Here is a 21185-nt window from a genome sequence, read left to right as displayed (position 1 = left end):
TTTGATGTTCCAAATCTTTTAGCTTGTTCTGTTAGCTACATCTTACTGAGATTTCAGCAGTTCATTGTTTTCATTGGGGATTTTAGGGCTTCAGATATGAAACAATGGGGAAGCTCTAATTATTTAGATTTAGTTTAAGATTTTCAATTTATCTAGGGAGTTTTATTTTTACATTGTGAGCTTATGATGGTGACGTACTTCATTTTTAATAGTCTTAAAAATTGCAAATACATTTCAGGTTAGTCTTGAGATATAAGAAACTGCAGATGCTGGAATCTTGAGCAAAACACAAATGCTGGTGAAACCCTGTGGGTCAGACAGCATTGGTGAATGTAAATGGACAGATGAAGGGTCTTGAACCAAAATATCATCTGTCGATTTCCTTCCACAGATAGTATCTTGACCACAGTTTATTTTTTGCTTGTTTATTTTTCTTGTCTGAATAAATTTGGATCCTTTTGGAATGTTTGTGATTTATTTATAATAACTGCATCTAGTTTACAGTGATTGAATCATTTGTACATCTGTATAGTTGTGAAAGCCTCTTTTGTGTTTTGTTGAAGACTTGCGTGTTGGCTTCAAATTTCTTTCAGAAACTGTTCATATCACTGACTGTTTCACTTTCAATTAAATTGCAGTAAAATGCTTAAAATTTGAAAATATGATTTATTTGGAATAACTGTAAGTATTCAGAGTAACAAAAAAAAACTTCCACTATGTATAGCAAATCTACCTTGAGTAATTTGAATTAGGCAATGGTTTGCTTTCTCGTGCTCCATAGCTGGCTTTTCTACTAATGCATTTCGTTGTCTCTGTACTGAATACTGACAATGACGATTAAAATTGAATCTGAATACTAGATATATGTGTATTTATTTAAAATCTTAACGGTGATTGTTATTTTGCAGGAGTTTACTGCAGTGCTCAGTGTGGCAAGAGTGGATGTTATCTCTTTGTTATGTCAGCCCGAAGAATTCAGAAGAGCAAAAACTAACTGAGATGGTGTATGCTATCTTCCGCATATTGCTTTATCATGCAGTAAAGTACGAGTGGGGTGGCTGGCGTGTCTGGGTGGATACGCTCTCAATTACGCATTCAAAGGTGAGAGTTAATAAAAATCTCTGAGTAATAGATGCATAACCACAATGTAATTATGTCCAGTTAGCGTCCAGTATACATCATTACTAGTGTATTTTAAAAAAAGCAAACATTAAGCAGTAGACTTTAAATTTCAAGCTATGAATACATCAATTTCAGGAGAAATTACATGATCAAAAATCGTTATTATATATAGTGCCCTCCATAATGTTTGGGACAAAGACCCTCCTTTATTTATTTGCCTACGTATGCCATAATTTGAGATTTGTAATAGAAAAAAATCACATGTGGTTAAAGTGCACATTGTTAGATTTTAATAAAGGTCATTTTTATACATTTTTGTTTCACCATGTAGAAATTACATCAGTGTTTATACATAGTCACCCTATTTCAGGGCAGAATAATGTTTGGGACACAGCTATGTCATGTAAATGAATGTAGTCATGTTTAGTATTTTGTTACATATCCTTTGCATGCAATGACTGCTTGAAGTCTGCGATTCATGGACATCACCAGTTGCTGGGTGTCTTCTCTGGTGATGCTCTGCCTGGCCTGTATTGCAGCCATCTTTAGCTTATGCTTGTTTTGGGGGCTAGTTCCCTTCAGTATTATCTTCAGCATATAAAAGGCATGCTCAATTGGGTTCAGATCGGGTGATTGACTATTTGTTAGCTTTGAAAAACTCCTTTGTTGCTTTAGCAGTATGTTTGGGATTATTGTCTTGCTGCAGAACGAACTGCCGGCCAATGAGTTTTGAGGCATTTGTTTGAACTTGAATGGATAGGATGTGTCTATACACTTCAGAATTCATTATGCTACTACCATCAGCAGTTGTATCATCAATGAAGATGTGAGCCAGTACCTTCAGCAGTCATACATGCCCAGGCCATAACACCCCCAACACCATGTTTCACAGATGAGGTGATATGCTCTGGTCTATATCACTCTGATATAAGTTAGTCTTCGAAGGTAGACTAAAATGCTGGAGAAACTCAGCGGGTGAGGCAGCATCCATGGAGCGAAGGCATTGGTGACGTTTCGGGTCGAGACCCTTCTTCAGACTGTGGAGGTGGGTGGGGGGGGCGAGAACTAGAAGCTCTCCCACAGCCTGTTGTCTCCGTCTCTTCCTTTCCTCTTCCCGGCCCTTCCACATCAGTCTGAAGAAGTCTCGACCCGAAACGTCACCTACTCCTTCGCTCCATAGATGCTGCCTCACCCGCTGAGTTTCTCCAGCATTTTTGTCCACCTTCGATTTGTTCAGCATCTGCAGTTCTTTCTTAAACAATGTTAATCTTCGTCTCATCTGTCCACAAGACCTTTTTCCAGAACTGTGGTCGCTCTTTTAAGTATTTCTTGGCAAACTGTAACCTGGCCATCCTATTTTTGCTGCTAACCCATGGTTTGCATCTTGCAGTGTAGCCTCTGTATTTCTGTTCATGAAGTCTTCTGCAGACAGTGGTCATTGACAAATCCATATCTGACTCCTGAAGAGTGTTTCTGATCTGTCTAACAGGTGTTTGTGGATTTTTCTTTATTATAGAGAGAATTCTTCTGTCATCAGCTGTGGTCTTCCTTGGCCTGCCAGTCCCTTTGTGATTAGTAAGCTCACCAGTGCCCTCTTTCTTCTTAATGATGTTCCAAATAGTTGATTTTGGTAAGCCTAAGGTTTGGCTGATTTCTCTAACAGTTTTATTCTTGTTTCTCAGTCTCATAATGGCTTCTTTGACTTTCATTGGCACAACTTTGTTGATAAACAGCAATAAAAGTTTCCAAAGGTAATGGAAAGACTGGAGGAAAGACTAGGTGCTGAGAGCTCTCTTACACCTGCATTAAGGAGGTATTTAAATACACCTGAGCAATTACAAATGCCTGTGAAGCCATGTGTCACAAACATTATGGTGCCCTGAAATGGGGGGACTATGTATAAACACAGCTGTTTATACATTTCTGCATGGTGAATCCAAAATATATAAAAATGGCCTTTAATAAAATCTGACAATGTGCACTTTAACCACATGTGATTTTTTTTTTCTATTACAAATCTCAAATTCTGTAGTCAAATTCAGAGGCAAATAAATAAATGATGAGTCTTTGTCCCAAACATTATGGAGGGCACGGTATAATCATTCTAATTAGCCTTACTCTAATGAATGTTGTTTAGTTACTTAGGTTTTCAAGGAAGTTCATGGTAAAGTACTGTTTGATTGCTTTTAATTTCTAAGCCACAAGGAGGCATACATGATCTTTGTGGTGTGCAATTTCACAATGAAAATGTGAAGCAGCAATGCGAATCAGACAATAGGATTGTATTGTGGTCTATATTTTGCTGGGTTGCTCAGAATGGAATAGCTGCCACTTTCTTTCTTGTTTGTAAAGATTAGAAAGCTTGTGACTCAGCAGTAGTGAGTGCTTTTTCTGCCAATGCGCTGTGCTCCTGTGCTTTTTTTGAATTTCAGTGGCAGACCTCAATCTTACTAACATATCCTAGATTTATGCTGACGAAACAGGTTTAATTTGTGTGTATATTATAACTTAATTTTTCAATTATATTAACAATTATTTTTAAAAAAATCAAGTTCAAATGTTAATGCAGAAGTACATGCTTTTAAAAAAAATGAACAAATTTAAATCGGGTATGCTAAATTAGGTATTATGAAGTGATTTTTTTTACACATACTTAATTTGCAAATGCAGACAATTTGATCTAGTATTCTATGTAGCGTCATTTTATTGAAGGATTTAGAGGGATTTGGGTGTCTGAATCAGTGCGCTACTCCATAATTTTATCAGCTATGCAATTATGCTTGTTTTTTCAATGAAGTACTCCAAGTTTCAACCCAACTCGAGAAAGATGCTACCATAACATAAGGGCGATTTAATAATGCTCGACTCCCTGGCCAGAATTTGAAAACAGCATACTTACAACCAAAATTGTCGCTGGTCAGCAATGCAAAATGCACCTCCATAGTCATCAATGGATTTTCCAGATCAAGCGCTATCATTTGAGAATTCAGTGCGCATAGAAAGAATGTAAAGTCAATGTTCTTTAGATTACTATTCACCCTCTCTTTGCCCTTAACATACAGTGCCCTCCATAATGTTAGGGACAAAGACCCATCATTTATTTATTTGCCTCTGTACTCCACAATTTGAGATTTGTAGTATAAAAAAATCACATGGTTAAAGTGCACATTGTCATATTTTATTAAAGGGTATTTTTATACATTTTGGTTTCACCATGTAGAAATTATAGCTGTGTTTATACATAGTCCCCCCCCCATTTCAGGGCACCAGCATGTTTGGGACACATGGCTTCACAGGTGTTTGTAATTGCTCGGGTGTGTTTAAATGCCTCCTTAATGCAGGTATAAGATAACTCTCAGCACCTAGTCTTTCCTCCAGTCTTTCCATCATCATTGGAAATGTTATTGCTGTTTAACAACATGAGGACCAAAGTTGTGCCAATGAAAGACAAAGGACCCATTATGAGACTGAGAAACAAGAAAAAAACTGTAAGAGAAATCAGCCAAATCTTAGGCTTGCCTAAATCAACTGTTTGTAACATCATTAAGAAGAAAGAGAGCACGAGTGAGCTTACTAATCGCAAAGGAACTGGCAGGCCAAGGAAGACCACCACAGCTGATGACAGAAGAATTCTCACTATAATAAAGAAAAATCCCCAAACATCTGTCTGACAGATCAGAAACACTCTTCAAGAGTCAGGTGTAGATTTGTCAGTGCCTACTGTTCGCAGAAGACTTCATGAACAGAAATACAGAGGCTACACTGCAAGATGCAAACCACTGGTTAGCAGCAAAAATAGGATGGCAAGGTTACAGTTTGCCAAGAAATACTTAAAAGAGCAACCATAGTTCTGGAAAAAGGTGTTGTGGACAGAAGATAAACTTATATCAGAGTGATGGCAAGAGCAAAGTATGGAGGAGAGAAGGAACTGCTCAAGATCCAAAGCATACCACCTCATTTGTGAAACACGGTGGTGGGGGTGTTACGGCCTGGGCATGTATGGCTGCTGAAGGTACTGGCTCACTTATCTTCATTGATGAAACAACTGCTGATGGTAGTAGCATAATGAATTCTGAAGTATATAGACGCATCATATCTGCTCACGTTCAAACACATGCCTCAAAACTCATTGGCCGGCAGTTCATTCTACCGCAAGACAATAATCCCAAACATACTGCTAAAACAACAAAGGAGTTTTTCAAAGCTAAAAAATTGTCAATTTTTGAGTGGCCAAGTCAATCACCCGATCTGAACCCAATTGAGCATGCCTTTTATATGCTGGAGAAATCTGAAGGGGACTACCCCCCAATACAAGCATAAGCTAAAGATGGCTGCAATACAGGCCTGGCAGAGCATCACCAGAGAAGACACCCAGCAACTGGTGATGCCCATGAATCGCAGACTTCAAGCAGTCATTACATGCAAAGGATATAAAACAAAATACTAAACATGACTGCTTTCATTTGCATGACATTGCTGTGTCCCAAACGCTATGGAGCCCCAAAATGAGGGGGCTATGTATAAACACTGCTGTAATTTCTACATGGTGAAATAAAAATGTATAAAAATGGAATATATTAAAATCTGACAATGTGCACTTTAACCACATGTGATTTTCTCTATTACAAATATCAAATGATGCAGTACGTAGGCAAATAAATAAATGATGGGTCTTTGTCTCAAACATTCTGGAGGGCACTGTGAGGGGATGTTGATGTGGGATGTTGATGAGATGTGCGGCACATACAACTATAAAAGGATTGCATTTAACAGACACACAGGGTATTTTTTATATGCCGCGTGCAGATTGGTTGTTGTTGGGTTCATAAGTTATGAATTGCTATGGAATTGTGATACAATGGTATTATGTGGTGGTTGATTTAATACTGGTTGACAAATATACATGTTATTAATTATTTCATTGCATATAATACTGATAAGGGATATTCAGCTTTTTGTTAGCCATGGATCAGCTTCCAGACTTCAAATCAGCTGAAAGATTATTTTTTATGTTTGTGCTATCTGTCAAAGAAGCCAGGTTACATTGTAAACTGCACGGTTCACAGCATAGTAGTGGTTCTGGATTAAAATATTTCTGTATAGTAAAACAAAAGTTTTCATGATTAACTATTAAGACAAGTTTGTGTTAACATTTGCTTAGATTGATTAGATGGTTGAACAGACTTGAACAGATTGAGTAGATGTAGTTAGAAATTTCTCGTTGGAGGAAGAGTGGCAACTTGAACTGGTTGGACCAAATGTCCTGAACAATGTGTGTAGTCATTGTATGATTCTTAAGCTTGTGGCGGCACCTGTTGGCAACCCAAGGGCACAATGAACCATCGGCTCTAGAGGGCAACGTCTTGGTGTGGGAGGCGCTAGTCACAGAGTCGGTACCTGAGTTGGTATTTAAGGCCGGGCAACGCCCGTGAACCTGGAGCAGTAGGGAGCTGTATTGGAGAGAATAAACAAGCCTAGTGTACGCAACCCGTGTCCGATTTGCTTTTGGGTGGACTCTTTCACGTCCCACCACACTGGTGACCTCGACACCCAGGAGTGTAATCCTGGAAGGGAAATGAGAAAAGAAAATGCATTCTGATTTTGCCGCTGACGAGGCCGGACAGCTACTCTCCTGCGCCCGCCGCGCTGGTCAGCAACCCCATAGCGACATTGGACAGTGTCTACACCCAGGTACTGGCTGAGTTTCTGGACATTGTCACCCCCCAATTTCGGCTCGGCCAGCCTGAGGCCCATTTCATGCACCATATTCTGACATCGGGTCCACCGCTCCATGCCCGCAGGCTCGCTCCTGAGAAGCTCCTCATAGCAAAGGCGGAGTTTCGGAGTATGGAGGCCATGGGCACCGTTCGACGCTCCAACAGCCCATGGGCCTCCCCGCTGCACATGGTGCCGAAGGTGTCCGGCGGCTGGAGGACGTGCGCAGTGCAGGCCACCAAATTTTATTCATACCATTTCAAGCGGAGTGCAGGCCCCCAAATTCATGTCATATCATTTCAAGCAGAGTGCAGGCCATCAAATTAATGTCATACCATTCCAAGCAGAATGCAGGCCACCAAATTCATTTCATACCATTTCAAGCAGAGTGCAGGCCAACAAATTAATGTCATACCATTTCAAGCAGAGTGCAGGCCTTCAAATTCATGTCATACCATTTCAAGCAGAGTTCAGGCCACCAATTTCAAATGCACGTCATACCATTTCAAGCAGAGTGCAGGCCACCAAATTCAAATGCAATGTAATACCATTTCAAGCAGTGTACAGGCCACCAAATTCAATTGCAATTTCATACCATTTCAAGCAGAGTGCAGGCCACCAAATTCAAATGCAATTTCATACCATTTCCAGCACAGTGCAGGCCACCAAATTCAAATGCAATTTAATACCATTTGGGCTTTATACTCCTGGCCCCCCAGAAGGGGCGTTACCTTCATCATGGTGATTGACAGGTGAGAAAACCAATCAGCTGATCTCAAGATTTTTAAAACACTCATAACATTTTTAATTTTCATCGATCGGAAAATTCCTCGGGGCTGCCTCAGCGGAGGGGGACTGTGAGCAAGATGGCCAAAAATCATAGCGATATATGGTAGCGTTTTTTCTAAAATCAATATACAGCGCAGACAGGAAGTGGTCAAGATGAGACTTTTAATTATATAGATGATATGTTGAATAGGGAAGCTACGATTTGTCTAATAGTATATATTTAACAAACCCTGAAAAGAAAATCACATGGCATTATGTGACATGCTTCAGCACCTGTTGTGAAGAGTAAAACATTTCTGTTTTTCTTCCTGATCCTAACACCACATGATGCTTAACAAAGAAAGTGAATTTCAGATTGTCCTTTTGTCTAAAGGAGTCGCTGTCAAAATGGAACCTGATAAGACATCTAGACTAACAAAAGTGCAAGTCTGAATCAACTTGCTGCCCTTCTGATTCTTAGAGTTGATGGCTAATTTTGCATTTATTTATGCCATCATTTTATTTGCCAAGGATTGATTTTGGGGTGAATGTGCATTGAAAATTGTTGGAAAGAAGCACAAAATTGAGACTTGAATTACACTATAAAGAGGCTGGTAATCATTCAGACTGTCTTTATTTTATAATAATTCAAAAACAATTTTCATAATCCCCAAAATATTTCACTCATTTTTATGGAAAATATTGCTAATGCATAAATAAACCTGTTTTTAAAAATCTCATGGTCTATTAAAAATGAATACATTTGTAATTTATGGGTTACCAAAATATGATTTTCCTCGATGTATTTTAAGAATTGTTTAACTTTAATGTTTGTTTGCTGTATGGCTATCAGCCCTCCATATTAACTTTTAAATATCAAGAGTTGTTATAACAGTGTTTTTTAGTTTGGAGATGCAGTGCAGAAACAGACCCAACAGCATACCGAATACGTGCCGATCAGCAACCCCTGTACACTAGCACTATGCTACACATAGTTTTTGGCGTGTGGGAGGAACCTGGAGCACCCGGGGAAAACCTGCACAGTCAAAGGAAGAATGTACAAACTCCATACAGGCAGTACCCGTGGTCAGGATCGAACTCTGGTCTCTGGTGCTGTAAAGTAGCAACTCCATTGTTATGCCAATAGGAGCAGTGGAGACTATTCAGTCCATCAAGTCAGTTTAGTTTTAATGTTCCAGATAGTTTTGTGAGTTAGCCTAAGCCCATTCCGAACTAAAATGATCCAAATGTAACATGTTGCAGATGCTGGAAATATCAAGTAATACATAGATACAGAGAAAATAGGTGCAGAGTACCTGTTGCAGGTGCAACTTTTGCAGAATAACAAATGTTGGAAATAGCATGTTTGGCAGCACTTGTGGAAATTAAAACTGATTAATGTTTCATATAGATGACCTTTCATCAGACTTGTTTTTAAAAAAAAGTCAGAAATGAAATCAATTTCACATTGTAGAAAAAAGGAGGGGGAGATGGATGTAACAAAAATGGATGGACAGATTTGGAGAGATTGAACAATGATGATCGGTTGAAAGAGTGGTAAAATTATGACAGGAGGGGTTACTTTTAAGAAGAGACAAATTGAAATATCAGAAAATAAAGCAATATAGGAAGCATGAAATGTAAGAATAGAACGGTTATTGTTTGAAATCGTTGAATTTGATGTTGACAGATTTCCTGATGCTGCCAGCCTTTTGTTTTTACTTGAGAACTGCGAGTCTTAACACTTAAATGGACCAATGAGTATTGCTTTGATATACCACCAGTACTGGGTGGATTCTGCAATGTATTTGTTTCCAGCCCTAATTTTCTGATACAAATATTGGTTCGTAATCACACAGAATTTTGCAAATGCCTATTTGATGCAAGTAAAAAGGATTGGTGGATGATCTAGTGAGCAGTGCACTTCAGAACTGAAGTAAACAATTGCTCAGATTTTTATCCGTTGAATAAAATGAAAAGAGAGATGACAGCATTAAATGTTGGTTTGTGTTAAAGAGATGTATTAAATTGAATTGGCACAAAACATGCTATTTTCAAGAAAGGAAGATGGGAACACCATTTTAAAACACAGAACGATGTGAAAGAAACCATTTAATACTTTGTCTCTGCTCTGCCGTTCAGATCATAATTGATCTTGTCCGTCAAATCCACTTTCCCCATCTGATCCCCGTATTGTGTCGGAACTCGTCTTCAGATCTGAAAAGTTGTCTGTTCATACCCTCCACAGAAGCTGCCTGACATGCTGAATTCCTCCAGCGCTCTTCTTTTCCTCAATATTTCAGCATCTGCAGCCTATTGTGTTTCTGATCTCCATATCTTTAGACTCCCCCAAGAGTCCAAAATCCATTGATCCCAATCATGGTTATATTTAATAATGTTCCATTCCAGGGTATAGAATTCCATTGATTTACAAATCCTTGCAAAAAAATAAATTTATTTTCTTCAGTCCCAAATGCCTGACTTCTTACCCTGAGACTTTTCCCCTGAATTTGAGGTTCTCTAACTAAAGAAAATAGATTTGTAGCTTGTGTTTGCTATTCTCGCGGTCTTGATGTTTCAGAGAAATTCCCTCTTATTATTGTAAAATGCTCTTGCACACATCTTCCTTATTAATACCCTTTTGCCAGAAATAATCTTGTAGATTTGCACTGCGCTTTCTCTAGAGTAAGTATATTTGCACTGAGGGCCAACGTAATGTTGAAATCTAGTTGCTAAAATTTCTAACAGGTACTTCAGGATGCAGTAGCCCAATAATTATTTTAGTCCTTTGTCACTTTGCATAAAAAAAACACGTAATCTTGACCTCCTTTCCTGAGACTCAGGAGTTCAGGAACATTCAGGTCAGTTGGTGGGTGGGGATGGTATTGGTTGCAGCTGATTGGGATCTTTGTTGTTCATTGTGTGGCAGAGGAGAGGAACTTAATTGTTTGTCAATATTGGGAGAGGGATAGTGGTGCGTGGTGTAAAGCCATTCAAAATCGGGAGCCAGATGAGGCAAGGGGGTCCAGAGACGGGGAGGTTGGTTGATGGCGGGTACAACATGGGGTGTTGTAGGTGGAGTTTGTGTAGTTAGCTGAGGTTGCGGCCAGTGCCTGGTGATTGGTGTGTTTGTGGATGGTGGGATGTCAAGGTAAGCATTAAGTTAAACATTGTAGGTAGACAAAAATACTGGAGAAACTCAGCGGGTGAGGTAGCATCTATGGAGCGAAGGAATTGGCGACGTTTCGGGTCGAGACCCTAGTCCCCATTTAGATTGGCGTTGAATCCTTCTGACCAGATGGTGGTGGGAACGCCCCCCCAAAACGATGTGGTCTAATGTTTCAAAAGGAAAAATGCATGTGAATGGGACATGTGACACATCATATTATGGTCTCAATGGAGCTCCTTACCATGATGTGTTCCATTGAATTTTACAAGTGATGTAAAATGACCCGCAAGTAGCTGTTATTGTGCTTCACTTGAAGAAAAGTTGATTTCAGTTGCACAGTGGAGAACAAAAGGCAATTAAACTTCAGCCCATTGCTTGTTTATTGCTGGTGTATGCCTCAGCTTAACAGTTGTGTTTGGTTTCTCATGCAATGGTATTATAGTAATAATATTTGTCCATTTCTGGTATGAAAGGCCAGGAAGAGAACATTTTTTGTGAGTTCAGTGAAAAATCTTGCCTGTTCTTGAGCATTTATGGTTGTATATACATTTTAATATTATCAGAGCACATAGAAAATAGGTGCAGGAGTAGGCCATTTGACCCTTCGAGCCTGCACCGCCATTCAATATGTTCATGGCTGATCATCCAACTCAGTATCCTGTACCTGCCTTCTCTCCATACCCCGTGATCCCTTTAGCCACAAGGGCCATATCTAACTCCCTCTTAAATATAGCCAATGAACTGGCCTCAACTACCTTCTGTGGCAGAAAATTCCACAGACTCACCACTCTCTGTGTGAAAAATGTTTTTCTCATCTCTGTCCTAAAAGACTTCCCCCTTATCCTTAAACTGTGACCCCTTGTTCTGGACTTCCCCAACATCGGGAACAGTCTTCCTGCATCTAGCCTGTCCAACCCCTTAAGAATTTTGTACGTTTTCTATAAGATCCCCCCTCAATCTTCTAAATTCTAGCGAGTACAAGCAGAGTCTATCCAGTCTTTCTTCATATGAAACTCCTGCCATCCCAGGAATCAGTCTGGTGAACCTTCTCTGTACTCCCCCTATGGCAAGAATGTCTTTCCTCAGATTAGGGGACCAAAACTGTACACAATACTCCAGGTGTGGTCTCACCAAGACCCTATACAACTGCAGTAGAACCTCCCTGCTCCTATACTCAAATCCTTTTGCTATGAATGCTAACATACCATTCGCTTTCTTCACTTCCTGCTGCACCTGCATGCCTACTTTCAATGACTGGTGTACCATGACACCCAGGAGTCGTTGCATCTCCCCTTTTCCTAATCGGCCACCATTCAAATAGTCTACTTTCCTATTCTTGCCACCAAAGTGGATAACCTCACATTTATCCACATTATACTGCATCTGCCATGCATTTACCCACTCACCCAACCTATCAAAGTCACCTTGCAGCCTCCTAGCATCTTCCTCACAGCTAACACTGCCCCCAGCTTTGTGTCATCCGCAAACTTGGAGATGTTGCATTCAATTCCCTCGTCCAAATCATTAATATATATTGTAAATAGCTGGGGTCCAGCACTGAGCCTTGCGGTACCCCACTGGTCACTGCCCGCCATTCTGAAAAGGATCAGTTTACTCCTACTCTTTGCTTCCTGTCTGCCAGCCAGTTCTCCATCCACATCAATACTGAACACCCAATACCGTGTGCTTTAAGTTTGCATACTAATCTCTTATGTGGGACCTTGTCGAAAGCCTTCTGAAAGTCCAGAACACATCCACTGGTTCTCCCTTATCCACTCTACTAGTTACATCCTCGAAAAATTCTATAAGATTCGTCAGACATGATTTACCTTTCATAAATCCATGCTGACTTTGTCCAATGATTTCACCACTTTCCAAATGTGCTGCTACCCCATCTTTAATAACTGACTCTAGCATTTCCCCCCCCCACTCCCGATGTTACATTAACTGGTCTGTAATTCCCTGTTTTCTCTCTCCCTCCCTTGTTAAAAAGTGGGGTTACATTAGCTACCCTCCAATCCTCAGGAACTACTCCAGAATCTAAAGAGTTTTGAAAAATTATCACTAATGCATCCACTATTTCTGGGGCTACTTCCTTAAGTACTCTGGGATGCAGCCTATCTGGCCCTGGGGATTTATCGGCCTTTAATCCATTCAATTTACCTAACACCACTTCCCGACTAACCTGGATTACACTCAGTTCCTCCATCTCATTTGACCCCCGGTCCCCTGCTAATTCTGGCAGTTTATTTATGTCTTCCTTTGTGAAGACAGAATCAAAGTAGTTATTCAATTGGTCTGCCATGTCCTTGTTCTCCATTCACCTGTTTCTGATTGCAAGGGACCTACATTTGGTTTAACTAATCTTTTTCTCTTCACATATCTATAAAATCTTTTGCAGTCAGTTTTTATGTTCCCTGCCAGTTTTCTTTCATAATCTATTTTCCCTTTCCCAATTAAGCCCTTTGTCCTCCTCTGCTGGACTCTGAATTTCTCCCAGTCCTCTGGTAGGCTGCTTTTTCTGGCTAATTTGTATGCTTCATCTTTTGTTTTGATACCATCCCTGATTTCCCTTGTTATCCATGGATGCACTACCTTCCCTGATTTATTCTTTTGCCAAACTGGGATGAACTATTGTTGTAGCTCATCCATGCAGTCTTTAAATGCCTTCCATTGCATATCCGCCGTCAACCCTTTAAGAATAAATTGCCAATCTATCTTGGCCAATTCACGTCTCATACCTTCAAAGTTACCTTTCTTTAAGCACAGCTGAAGTGTTCCATAGAATACCAGAAATTTATAGGAACCCCGTGTCCTTCACAGCTGGATAGAGTTATTCAAAATATCCAGTCTATTCCTGTTATCAATCTATTTGGACTGCCATATTTTGGATTATAGTTTTTGTGGCTTCAAACACACTAAGTGCACTTTTAAGTACTTGTTTCGTGTGATGAATGTTTATGCTTCTATCTTTTCAGGTAGTGAGTTCCCGACCATGAGTACATGCTTGGTGCAATGATTTCTACTAACCCTCTCCTCCAATCCTTCTGCCATTACCTTAAAAGAATGACTATTGACCTCTTTCACAAGGAAGATTGTTTCTTCCTATCACGTGTTTATGCCTTTCATAATTTTATGCACCTCAATTAAATTCTTATTCAACCTTTGATCCTTAAGTAAACGGTCCATGATAGACATTTTTTTTATACTAGCAAAATGTTTCCAGTTCTGTTAAAACTTGCATGATTATTAACTCTACAACTCCTCTCGTGCTATCATTTGATTCTTGTAATGTATTGACCAGCATTCTGAACATTATGATCTAGCTAAGACTTTGCACAGTTTCAATGTGAGCTCTGCTTTTAAACTTTCTGCCTGCATGTTGCCCTTATCATTCTATTTACCTTTCTGCTTCGAAAAGCATTCTAATACTCCTCTCTCCCCTTGCACCTTTGAGCATCCTGGCATATTTTAAATTCTCCTGCCACATTTACACTTCTTAAGTATATTATCTCACAGGTCCCACTTGATGCACTCGATGGATTTGGAACAAATGCACAGGTGTGGATTCTCTTGAATATAGAAAGTGATTTTTTTTTTGTTTGGATTGTGAAGGGAATTAATAGGACAGATGGTCAGAAACTTTTGCTATTCCAGTACATGGCAAGTAAGAAAATCAGAGCCAGGCATTCAGGATATATGAGATAATACACAGTGGTAGAAGTGCAAATATCTCTCGTATAAATTAGTTAAGAGCTTGTGAAACATAATTTTAATAATAGAGATTAATGATTATACTAGCTAAGAATGTTGAGTGAAATAGAGTCTGGGTAAGTGGATGGAATTAACATTGAAACATTAATATTGAGGAACAGGAGTGGACTATTCCGTCTGTTGAACCTGCACGAACATGATCAATGTTGAACATCCAAATTCAGTATCCTGTTCCTGTTTCCTCCCTATATTCTGTGACCCCCCCCCCCCCCCCCTGAATATATTAATTATTTGGCTTCAATTACTTCATGTGATAGATCATTTCACATGTTCGCCATGCCAGTTGAATACATTTCTCTTTATCTCAATCCTACATAGTTAATCTCATATCTTTAGACTGCAACATGTATTCAAGCATTCACATGTGCCATGGTGAATGCTTTTCCTACCTCATGCTTCCTCATCCATCTAGTCCTGTTAAAACATTGTAGATTTCTGAGCCTTTGTCTCATTCTTCTAAATTCAAATAAATATAAATCTAATCCAGTCACAACATTAGTCCGGTCGTTCTAAACATGGTCTTGTAAAACTGCTGCACTCTCTATAAGTTCTATAACATAGGAGCAGAATCAGACATTCAGCTCTACCATTCGATCATGGCTGACCTATTTTTCCCTCTGAACCCCATTCCCCAGCCTTCCCCCTGTAACCTTTAACACCCAACTCCTTACTAATCAAGAACCTATCAATCTCTGTTTTAAAAATACCCAATAACTTGGCCTCCATCGCCGTCTGTGGCAATAGATCCCACAGACCCCCCCCCCCCCCCCCCTTCCCCTTTATCCTTCTATACTCCTGCGGTTAGAGGCACAGAGCATTCAAACGCTCCTCATACGTTAACCTAATCATCCCCAAGATCATTGGAGGCTCTCCAATACCAGCACATCCTTCGTCAGACATGGAGCCCAAATCTGCTCACAATATTCCAACTGTTAGTCTGACCAGCACCGTATAAACTCTACTCACTCTATACTCATGACTGTGGAGCTGGACATAGTGCGAATTCCATTTTCAAGTTTGCTGACGACACCATCATTGAGGGACAAATTACAGATGGTGATGAGTCAGAGTATAGAAGTGAGATTGACCGACTGACCATATGTGACAGCACAACAACCTGGCTCCCAATATCAGCAAAACCAAAGAACTGATTGTGGACTTTGGAAGAGGAAGGTTGAGGACCCACATCCTGTTTACATCAATAGGACGATGGTGGAGAGAGTCAAAAACTTCAAATTCCTGGGCGTGTATATTTCTGACGATCTTTCCTGGACTCTGGACACTGATGCAATCATAAAGAAAGAGCATCAGCGCCTCTACTTCCTGAGAAGATTACGGAGAATTGGTATTGCAAAGAGGATTCTCTTGTATTTCTCGAGGTGCACATTAGAGACCATACTGACTGGCTGCATCGTGGCTTGGTTTGGCAACTTGAACGTTCAGGAGCGGAAAAGACTGCATAAAGTTGTAAACGTTGCCCAAGCCATCACCGGCACCGACCTCCCCACCATTGAAGGGATCTATCGTAGTTGCTGCCTCAAAAAGGCAGCCAACATCATCAAATACCTACACCATCCTGGCCACACACTCATCTCACCACTGCCATCGAGAAGAAGGTACAGGAGCCTGAGAACTGTAACGTCCAGATTCAGGAACAGCTTCTTCCCTATAGCCATCAGGCTATTAAACGCTACAACCTCATAAGCTATGAACTAAATAGACTATTATTTATTATTATTATTATTATTATTCCACTGTTATTGGGTTTTTCCCCCTGAGTTTTTGTTATATTATTTACTAGACCAAGGGGGACCCGTTGGGCCCCGTCCCCTCAACGCGTGGGGGAGGGGAGGGGAGGGGGCATGCAGCACACACATGAACCACATCCATACACACACACTAACTACATCCCGCGCACACACGCTAACTGCCCCCTTGATATTATATTGCCATTGTGACATCATCAGCTCGCTTCAGCTCGTTAGATTTTAGAATATCTCAGATTGGTGAACAATTTTAGTAAAAAAACTCAGTAAATAATGAATCAAATTTTCAGATGAGGCGATTTTTGAGACCATGAGGTAAATCTCTACCGTAATATATTAAAAAAATCACCATTAGCGCGTGGTGTTTTCGAGGAGATGTGAATCAAAGAAAAAGAGAATCAAACAAACGGCACAAACAAGTACATAAACATCCAAGATCAGTTTCATAATAATATAGATTACGATTACATATTCTGTCGTGCTGCAGCAAGTAAGAATTTCATTGTTCTATCTGGAACATATGACAATAAAACACTCTTGACTCTTGATTTTTACTTTTGAATTCCAAATTGTGGGGAAATTGGGGAGGGATAGGGGAAGAAACAGCTTGTGCAATGTCCTTTGAAATATTTGTTAATTTGGCATAAAAATGTGCTGAGAAAAATGGCCCTGTGCTTTGCTTCAACTGCTTGATTATTTAAACAAAATCAAGCAATTACAAGTAGAATTAACAGGAAAGGACTTATTTTAAACATATGATCTAGCTGACCGTTGGGACTAATCATATTTCTGATAAGGTTATTTCCTTCATCTGCAGTGTATCTTGTTTGAAAATGTTGTTTGGTTTGGTTACCAACTTAATGTAACTCTAAACCGTTTCAGTGATACAATTACTTAGTTTGTGCTTTCTTTTACTTTTGCTACATTTCTGATCGAAAAGACTAAACTCTGAAAGAAGACTGGTCAAATAATTTGGAACGTTTTCAATGTTGAACATGAAGATCTGTGAATTTTCTTTCAGTAGCCAAAGAAACATAATTGCAATTTTATTGTACAGTTTGATAGATTTCCTGCCACTTTTGGAGCAGCTAAGCTGTTTGTCACTGTATTCTACTCCTCCCACAGCTACATCACACTCATTAATGCATGGTGGCTCTCTTGACATTTCTGCACTGTCCCCCTTTTCTATACAATTTCCCGCAGTCAGCATGTAAAGATTTAGAAAAATAGTGTGTTATCCTGTTGCTTCTCTAGCAGCACCTTTGGATGTGATAGTGTAATTACTATTTAACATTTTAAATTGTATTTTCAACATTGGGACCTTGCATGATGTAATACCTTTGTAAACCGTAATATTAGGACAATTAACTTGAATGGACAATGCACTAAAGTCACTAATAATTAAAAGCTTTAATATTAAAATCTAAATTTAAAACATTTGTCAGAATGACATTAGAACTTAAGAAATATAATTGAAAAATATGCATATTGACCATACTTGGCTTTTAGTATTCATGTGCAAAATACTTTTCAAAGATCATTAAATTATTTGATAAAGTGAATACAAAAACTGTTTCCTGCTGTGGAGGAGACTGAGAACAAGGAGTCCTAATCTTTTAATTAAAGCCGTAACATTCAGGAATGAAATATGAAAGAAGTACTTCACAGCTTAACATTAATGTATAGATTAGCATTGATGGGGGGAGGGGATCTCTGCCTGTCTATTTTTATAAGCAGTTTTGTTTGGAAACTCTTCACCTCATAGACACTATTTAAGTCTCAGAAGGTGTTGCTGCCACTGCAGATCAGGTTGTTTCTTTCAGAAAGTTCCCACTGCGGAACCATGGAAAAGTCACTGGTGAGCACAGGTGGTTTGCAGCTGATTGGAAAACCTTGCTAGTTACATCACACAATACAATGTTATATTTGAACTGCAGATCAAATGATTTTATATTTCCTAAATCATGTTAGTGCATGACATTCATCCAGGAATTAAACATCACATTTTTATAATCGTTTACAAAGCACGAAATAAGGATTTGAACATATTCAAGATGAATTTGCAATTACATTATCATAATTTTTATTTTAAAATATTTAATTATGAGATGTATTTGAAGCGTTCAGTGCACACATATTACATTTTCTTGGCCAAGGAAGGTTTAAGACCTGAAGAAGGGTTTCAACCCAAAACATCACCCATTACTTCTCTCCAGAGATGCTGTCTGTCTCGCTGAGTTACTCCAGCATTTTTTGTCTATCTTTGGTTTAAAGCAGCATGTGCAGTTCCTTTCTACACGAGCAATAGGTGGCTACAGGTAAGGAGGTGGTGATTGGTAGATGGGTGGATCGTGCGACAAAGGCTAAAGTTGAAGAGAAGACAAATGAGTGTCAGATAAGGAAAGAAGAGGAGTGAAATGCAAAACCACAAGGAGGGATATAGATGGAAGGGGACGCGGAGGGGAAAGACCAGGAGATGATAGAAAACTATGGGCCTTGGGGATTGGAAATGAGCGTGCAGAGGAGAGGAAAGGAGCAGAGTGCCTAGAGCAGTGGGAGATGGAGCGAGAAAATTGCTTGCATCATGGTAGGGTAGAGAGGAAGGATAGGGGATTATTAGTTGAAATGAGATCATTCAGTGTGCATACCATTGGGTTGTAAGCTATCCAGGTGTTATATGACATGGTGTTCTTTCTGTTTATGTGTGGCCTCACTCTGGCTATGGAGGAGGCCAAGGCGTAGAATGGTTGGTATGGGTATGGGAAGGGGAAGGGTGAGTTAAAAAGATTTGCAGACGGGAGATCAGGCAAGCCTTGATGAACAGAGGGCAAGTGTTTGGCAAAATGTTTGCCTAGTCTCAGCTTGGTCTAGTATTTGTAAATGAGGCCACACCGAGGTTGGACTAAGTGCACAGAAAGTGTCTGGGGATGGAGTGGGTTGGATCCCACCAGTCTCCACATCTAGCGCATCAGTTTTTGACATTTCTGCTTGCTTCAGTATGATCCCACGGCCAGGCATATCTTCCTGTCTCCAGCTCTTTTAGCTTTCTACAGAGGCCACTCACTCCACATCCCCTTGGTTCGCTCATCCTTTCCCACCAAACCCGTCCCCACCCCTGGTACTTTCCCCTGCTACCATAAGAGATGTAACACATGTTCCTACACCTCTTCTGTCACGACTGTCCAGGGACCATAGCAACCCTTTCAGGTGTGACAGAGGTTCACTTGCACCTCTTCCAACCTCTATTATATTTGGCGCTCCCGAGTAATGTTGTGTAGACTAGTCGACACTTTTGCCAAACACTCTTAAGACTTATTTTAAAAACCAAAACCTATTTGTTAAGTAAGTATTTGAAGTCAAGTGATGTTGAATGTTAGGACTCGTAGAGTACCAGATTTTATGTTGTTAGTGTGGTAATTTATTTTGCTTGTACATTTACAAATCACTGCTGCGCAACAAGTTATGGATTAGCAATCAATGTATGGTTGGGTGAAGATTAATGACTGCCCATGTAGCTGGCTAATTTGGAACAATATCTGCCAATTAATTATCATCTGTTTAATTGTAAACCCTCCAGGAAAATGAGGGGGAAATACAAACAAGCTAAATATTTGTTCCTTAGACTCAATTGTTATTGATGGGTAACTTACATGGGGATTGTTTAGATTCATTAAGTATAAACTCATTGCCCATGCTGAAAATATTCTGCTTTTGCCATGGTCATTTTTGATTTTCTTTACTTATGCATTGTTGTTGATGTGAAGAAATAGTTGTCTGAACTAGTTACTTGTTTGTTTTAATAAAATATTGTTTTAATCAACCTGATTACTATTGTAAGGAATTAAAAAAAGAAAACAGTAACAATCTGATTCTGGAAGAGGAGGATGCAAACCTATTTTAAATGACGGTAATTTGGAAATTCAAGATTCAAGAGAGTTTATTGTCATGTGTCCCAGATAGGACAACAAAATTCTTGCTTTGCTTCTGCACAACAGAATATAGTAGGCATAAATAAATACAGAACAGATCAGTGTATCCATTAAGCATATAAAGTGCAATAGGCTATTAAAGCAGATTTTTGTTTGAGTTGAGTTTAATAGTCTGATGGCTGTGGGGAAGCAGCTGTTCCTGAACCTGGATGTTGCAGATTTCAGGCTCCTGTACCTTCTACCTGAAGGCAGCGGAGAGAAGAGTGTGTGGCCAGGATGGTGTGGGTCCTGGATGATGCTGCCAGCCTTTTTGAGGCAGCGACTGTGGTAGATCCTCTCGACGGTAGGGAGGTCAGAGCCGATGATGGACTGGGCAGTGTGTACAACCTTTTGCAGTCTTTTCCGCTCCTGGGCGCACAAGTTGCCGAATCAAGCCACGATGCAACCGGTCAGCATGCTCTCTACCGTGCACCTGTAGAAGTTCGAGAGAGTCCTCCTTGACATACCGACTCTCCGTAATCTTCTCAGGAAGTAGAGGCGCTGATGTGCTTTCTTTATAATTGCATCAGTGTTCTCGGACCAGGAGAAATCTTCGGAAATATGCCCAGGAATTTGAAGCTCTTGACCCTTTCCACCGTCGACCCGTTGATATAATCAACGGGTCGATCGGCCAATCTCACTTCTATACTCTGACGTCCCCATTAGTGATACGTCCCACAACAGTGGTGTCGTCGGCGAACTTGATGATGGAGTTTGCACTATGACGGGCTACGCAGTCATGAGTATAGTGTGAGTACAGCAGGGGGCTGAGCACGCAGCCTTGAGGTGCTCCCGTGCTGATTGTTATCGAGACTGACACATTTCCACCAATATGAACAGACTGTGGTCTGTGAATGAGGAAGTCGAGGATCCAATTGCAGAGGGATGCGCAGAGACCCAGTT

The 21185-nt window shown here is 40.0% G+C and overlaps 1 protein-coding gene across 1 annotated transcript in view; it reads left to right on the top strand.

Moving 5' to 3' along the window:
- lrba (LPS responsive beige-like anchor protein) overlaps nucleotides 1-21185 on the top strand; it is a 661684-nt gene that overhangs the window by 84790 nt on the left and 555709 nt on the right. The window contains exon 21 of the mRNA XM_055646656.1: nucleotides 909-1101. Coding sequence (XP_055502631.1) covers nucleotides 909-1101 — 193 coding nt within the window. The remainder of the gene's footprint in view (nucleotides 1-908; nucleotides 1102-21185) is intronic.

This window comes from Leucoraja erinacea, chromosome 1 (assembly GCF_028641065.1).
Source record: "Leucoraja erinacea ecotype New England chromosome 1, Leri_hhj_1, whole genome shotgun sequence".
NCBI classification, from domain to species: Eukaryota; Metazoa; Chordata; class Chondrichthyes; order Rajiformes; family Rajidae; genus Leucoraja; species Leucoraja erinaceus.
The sequence above is the reverse complement of the archived record's forward strand: the minus strand, read 5'-3'. Positions and strand labels throughout refer to the sequence as shown.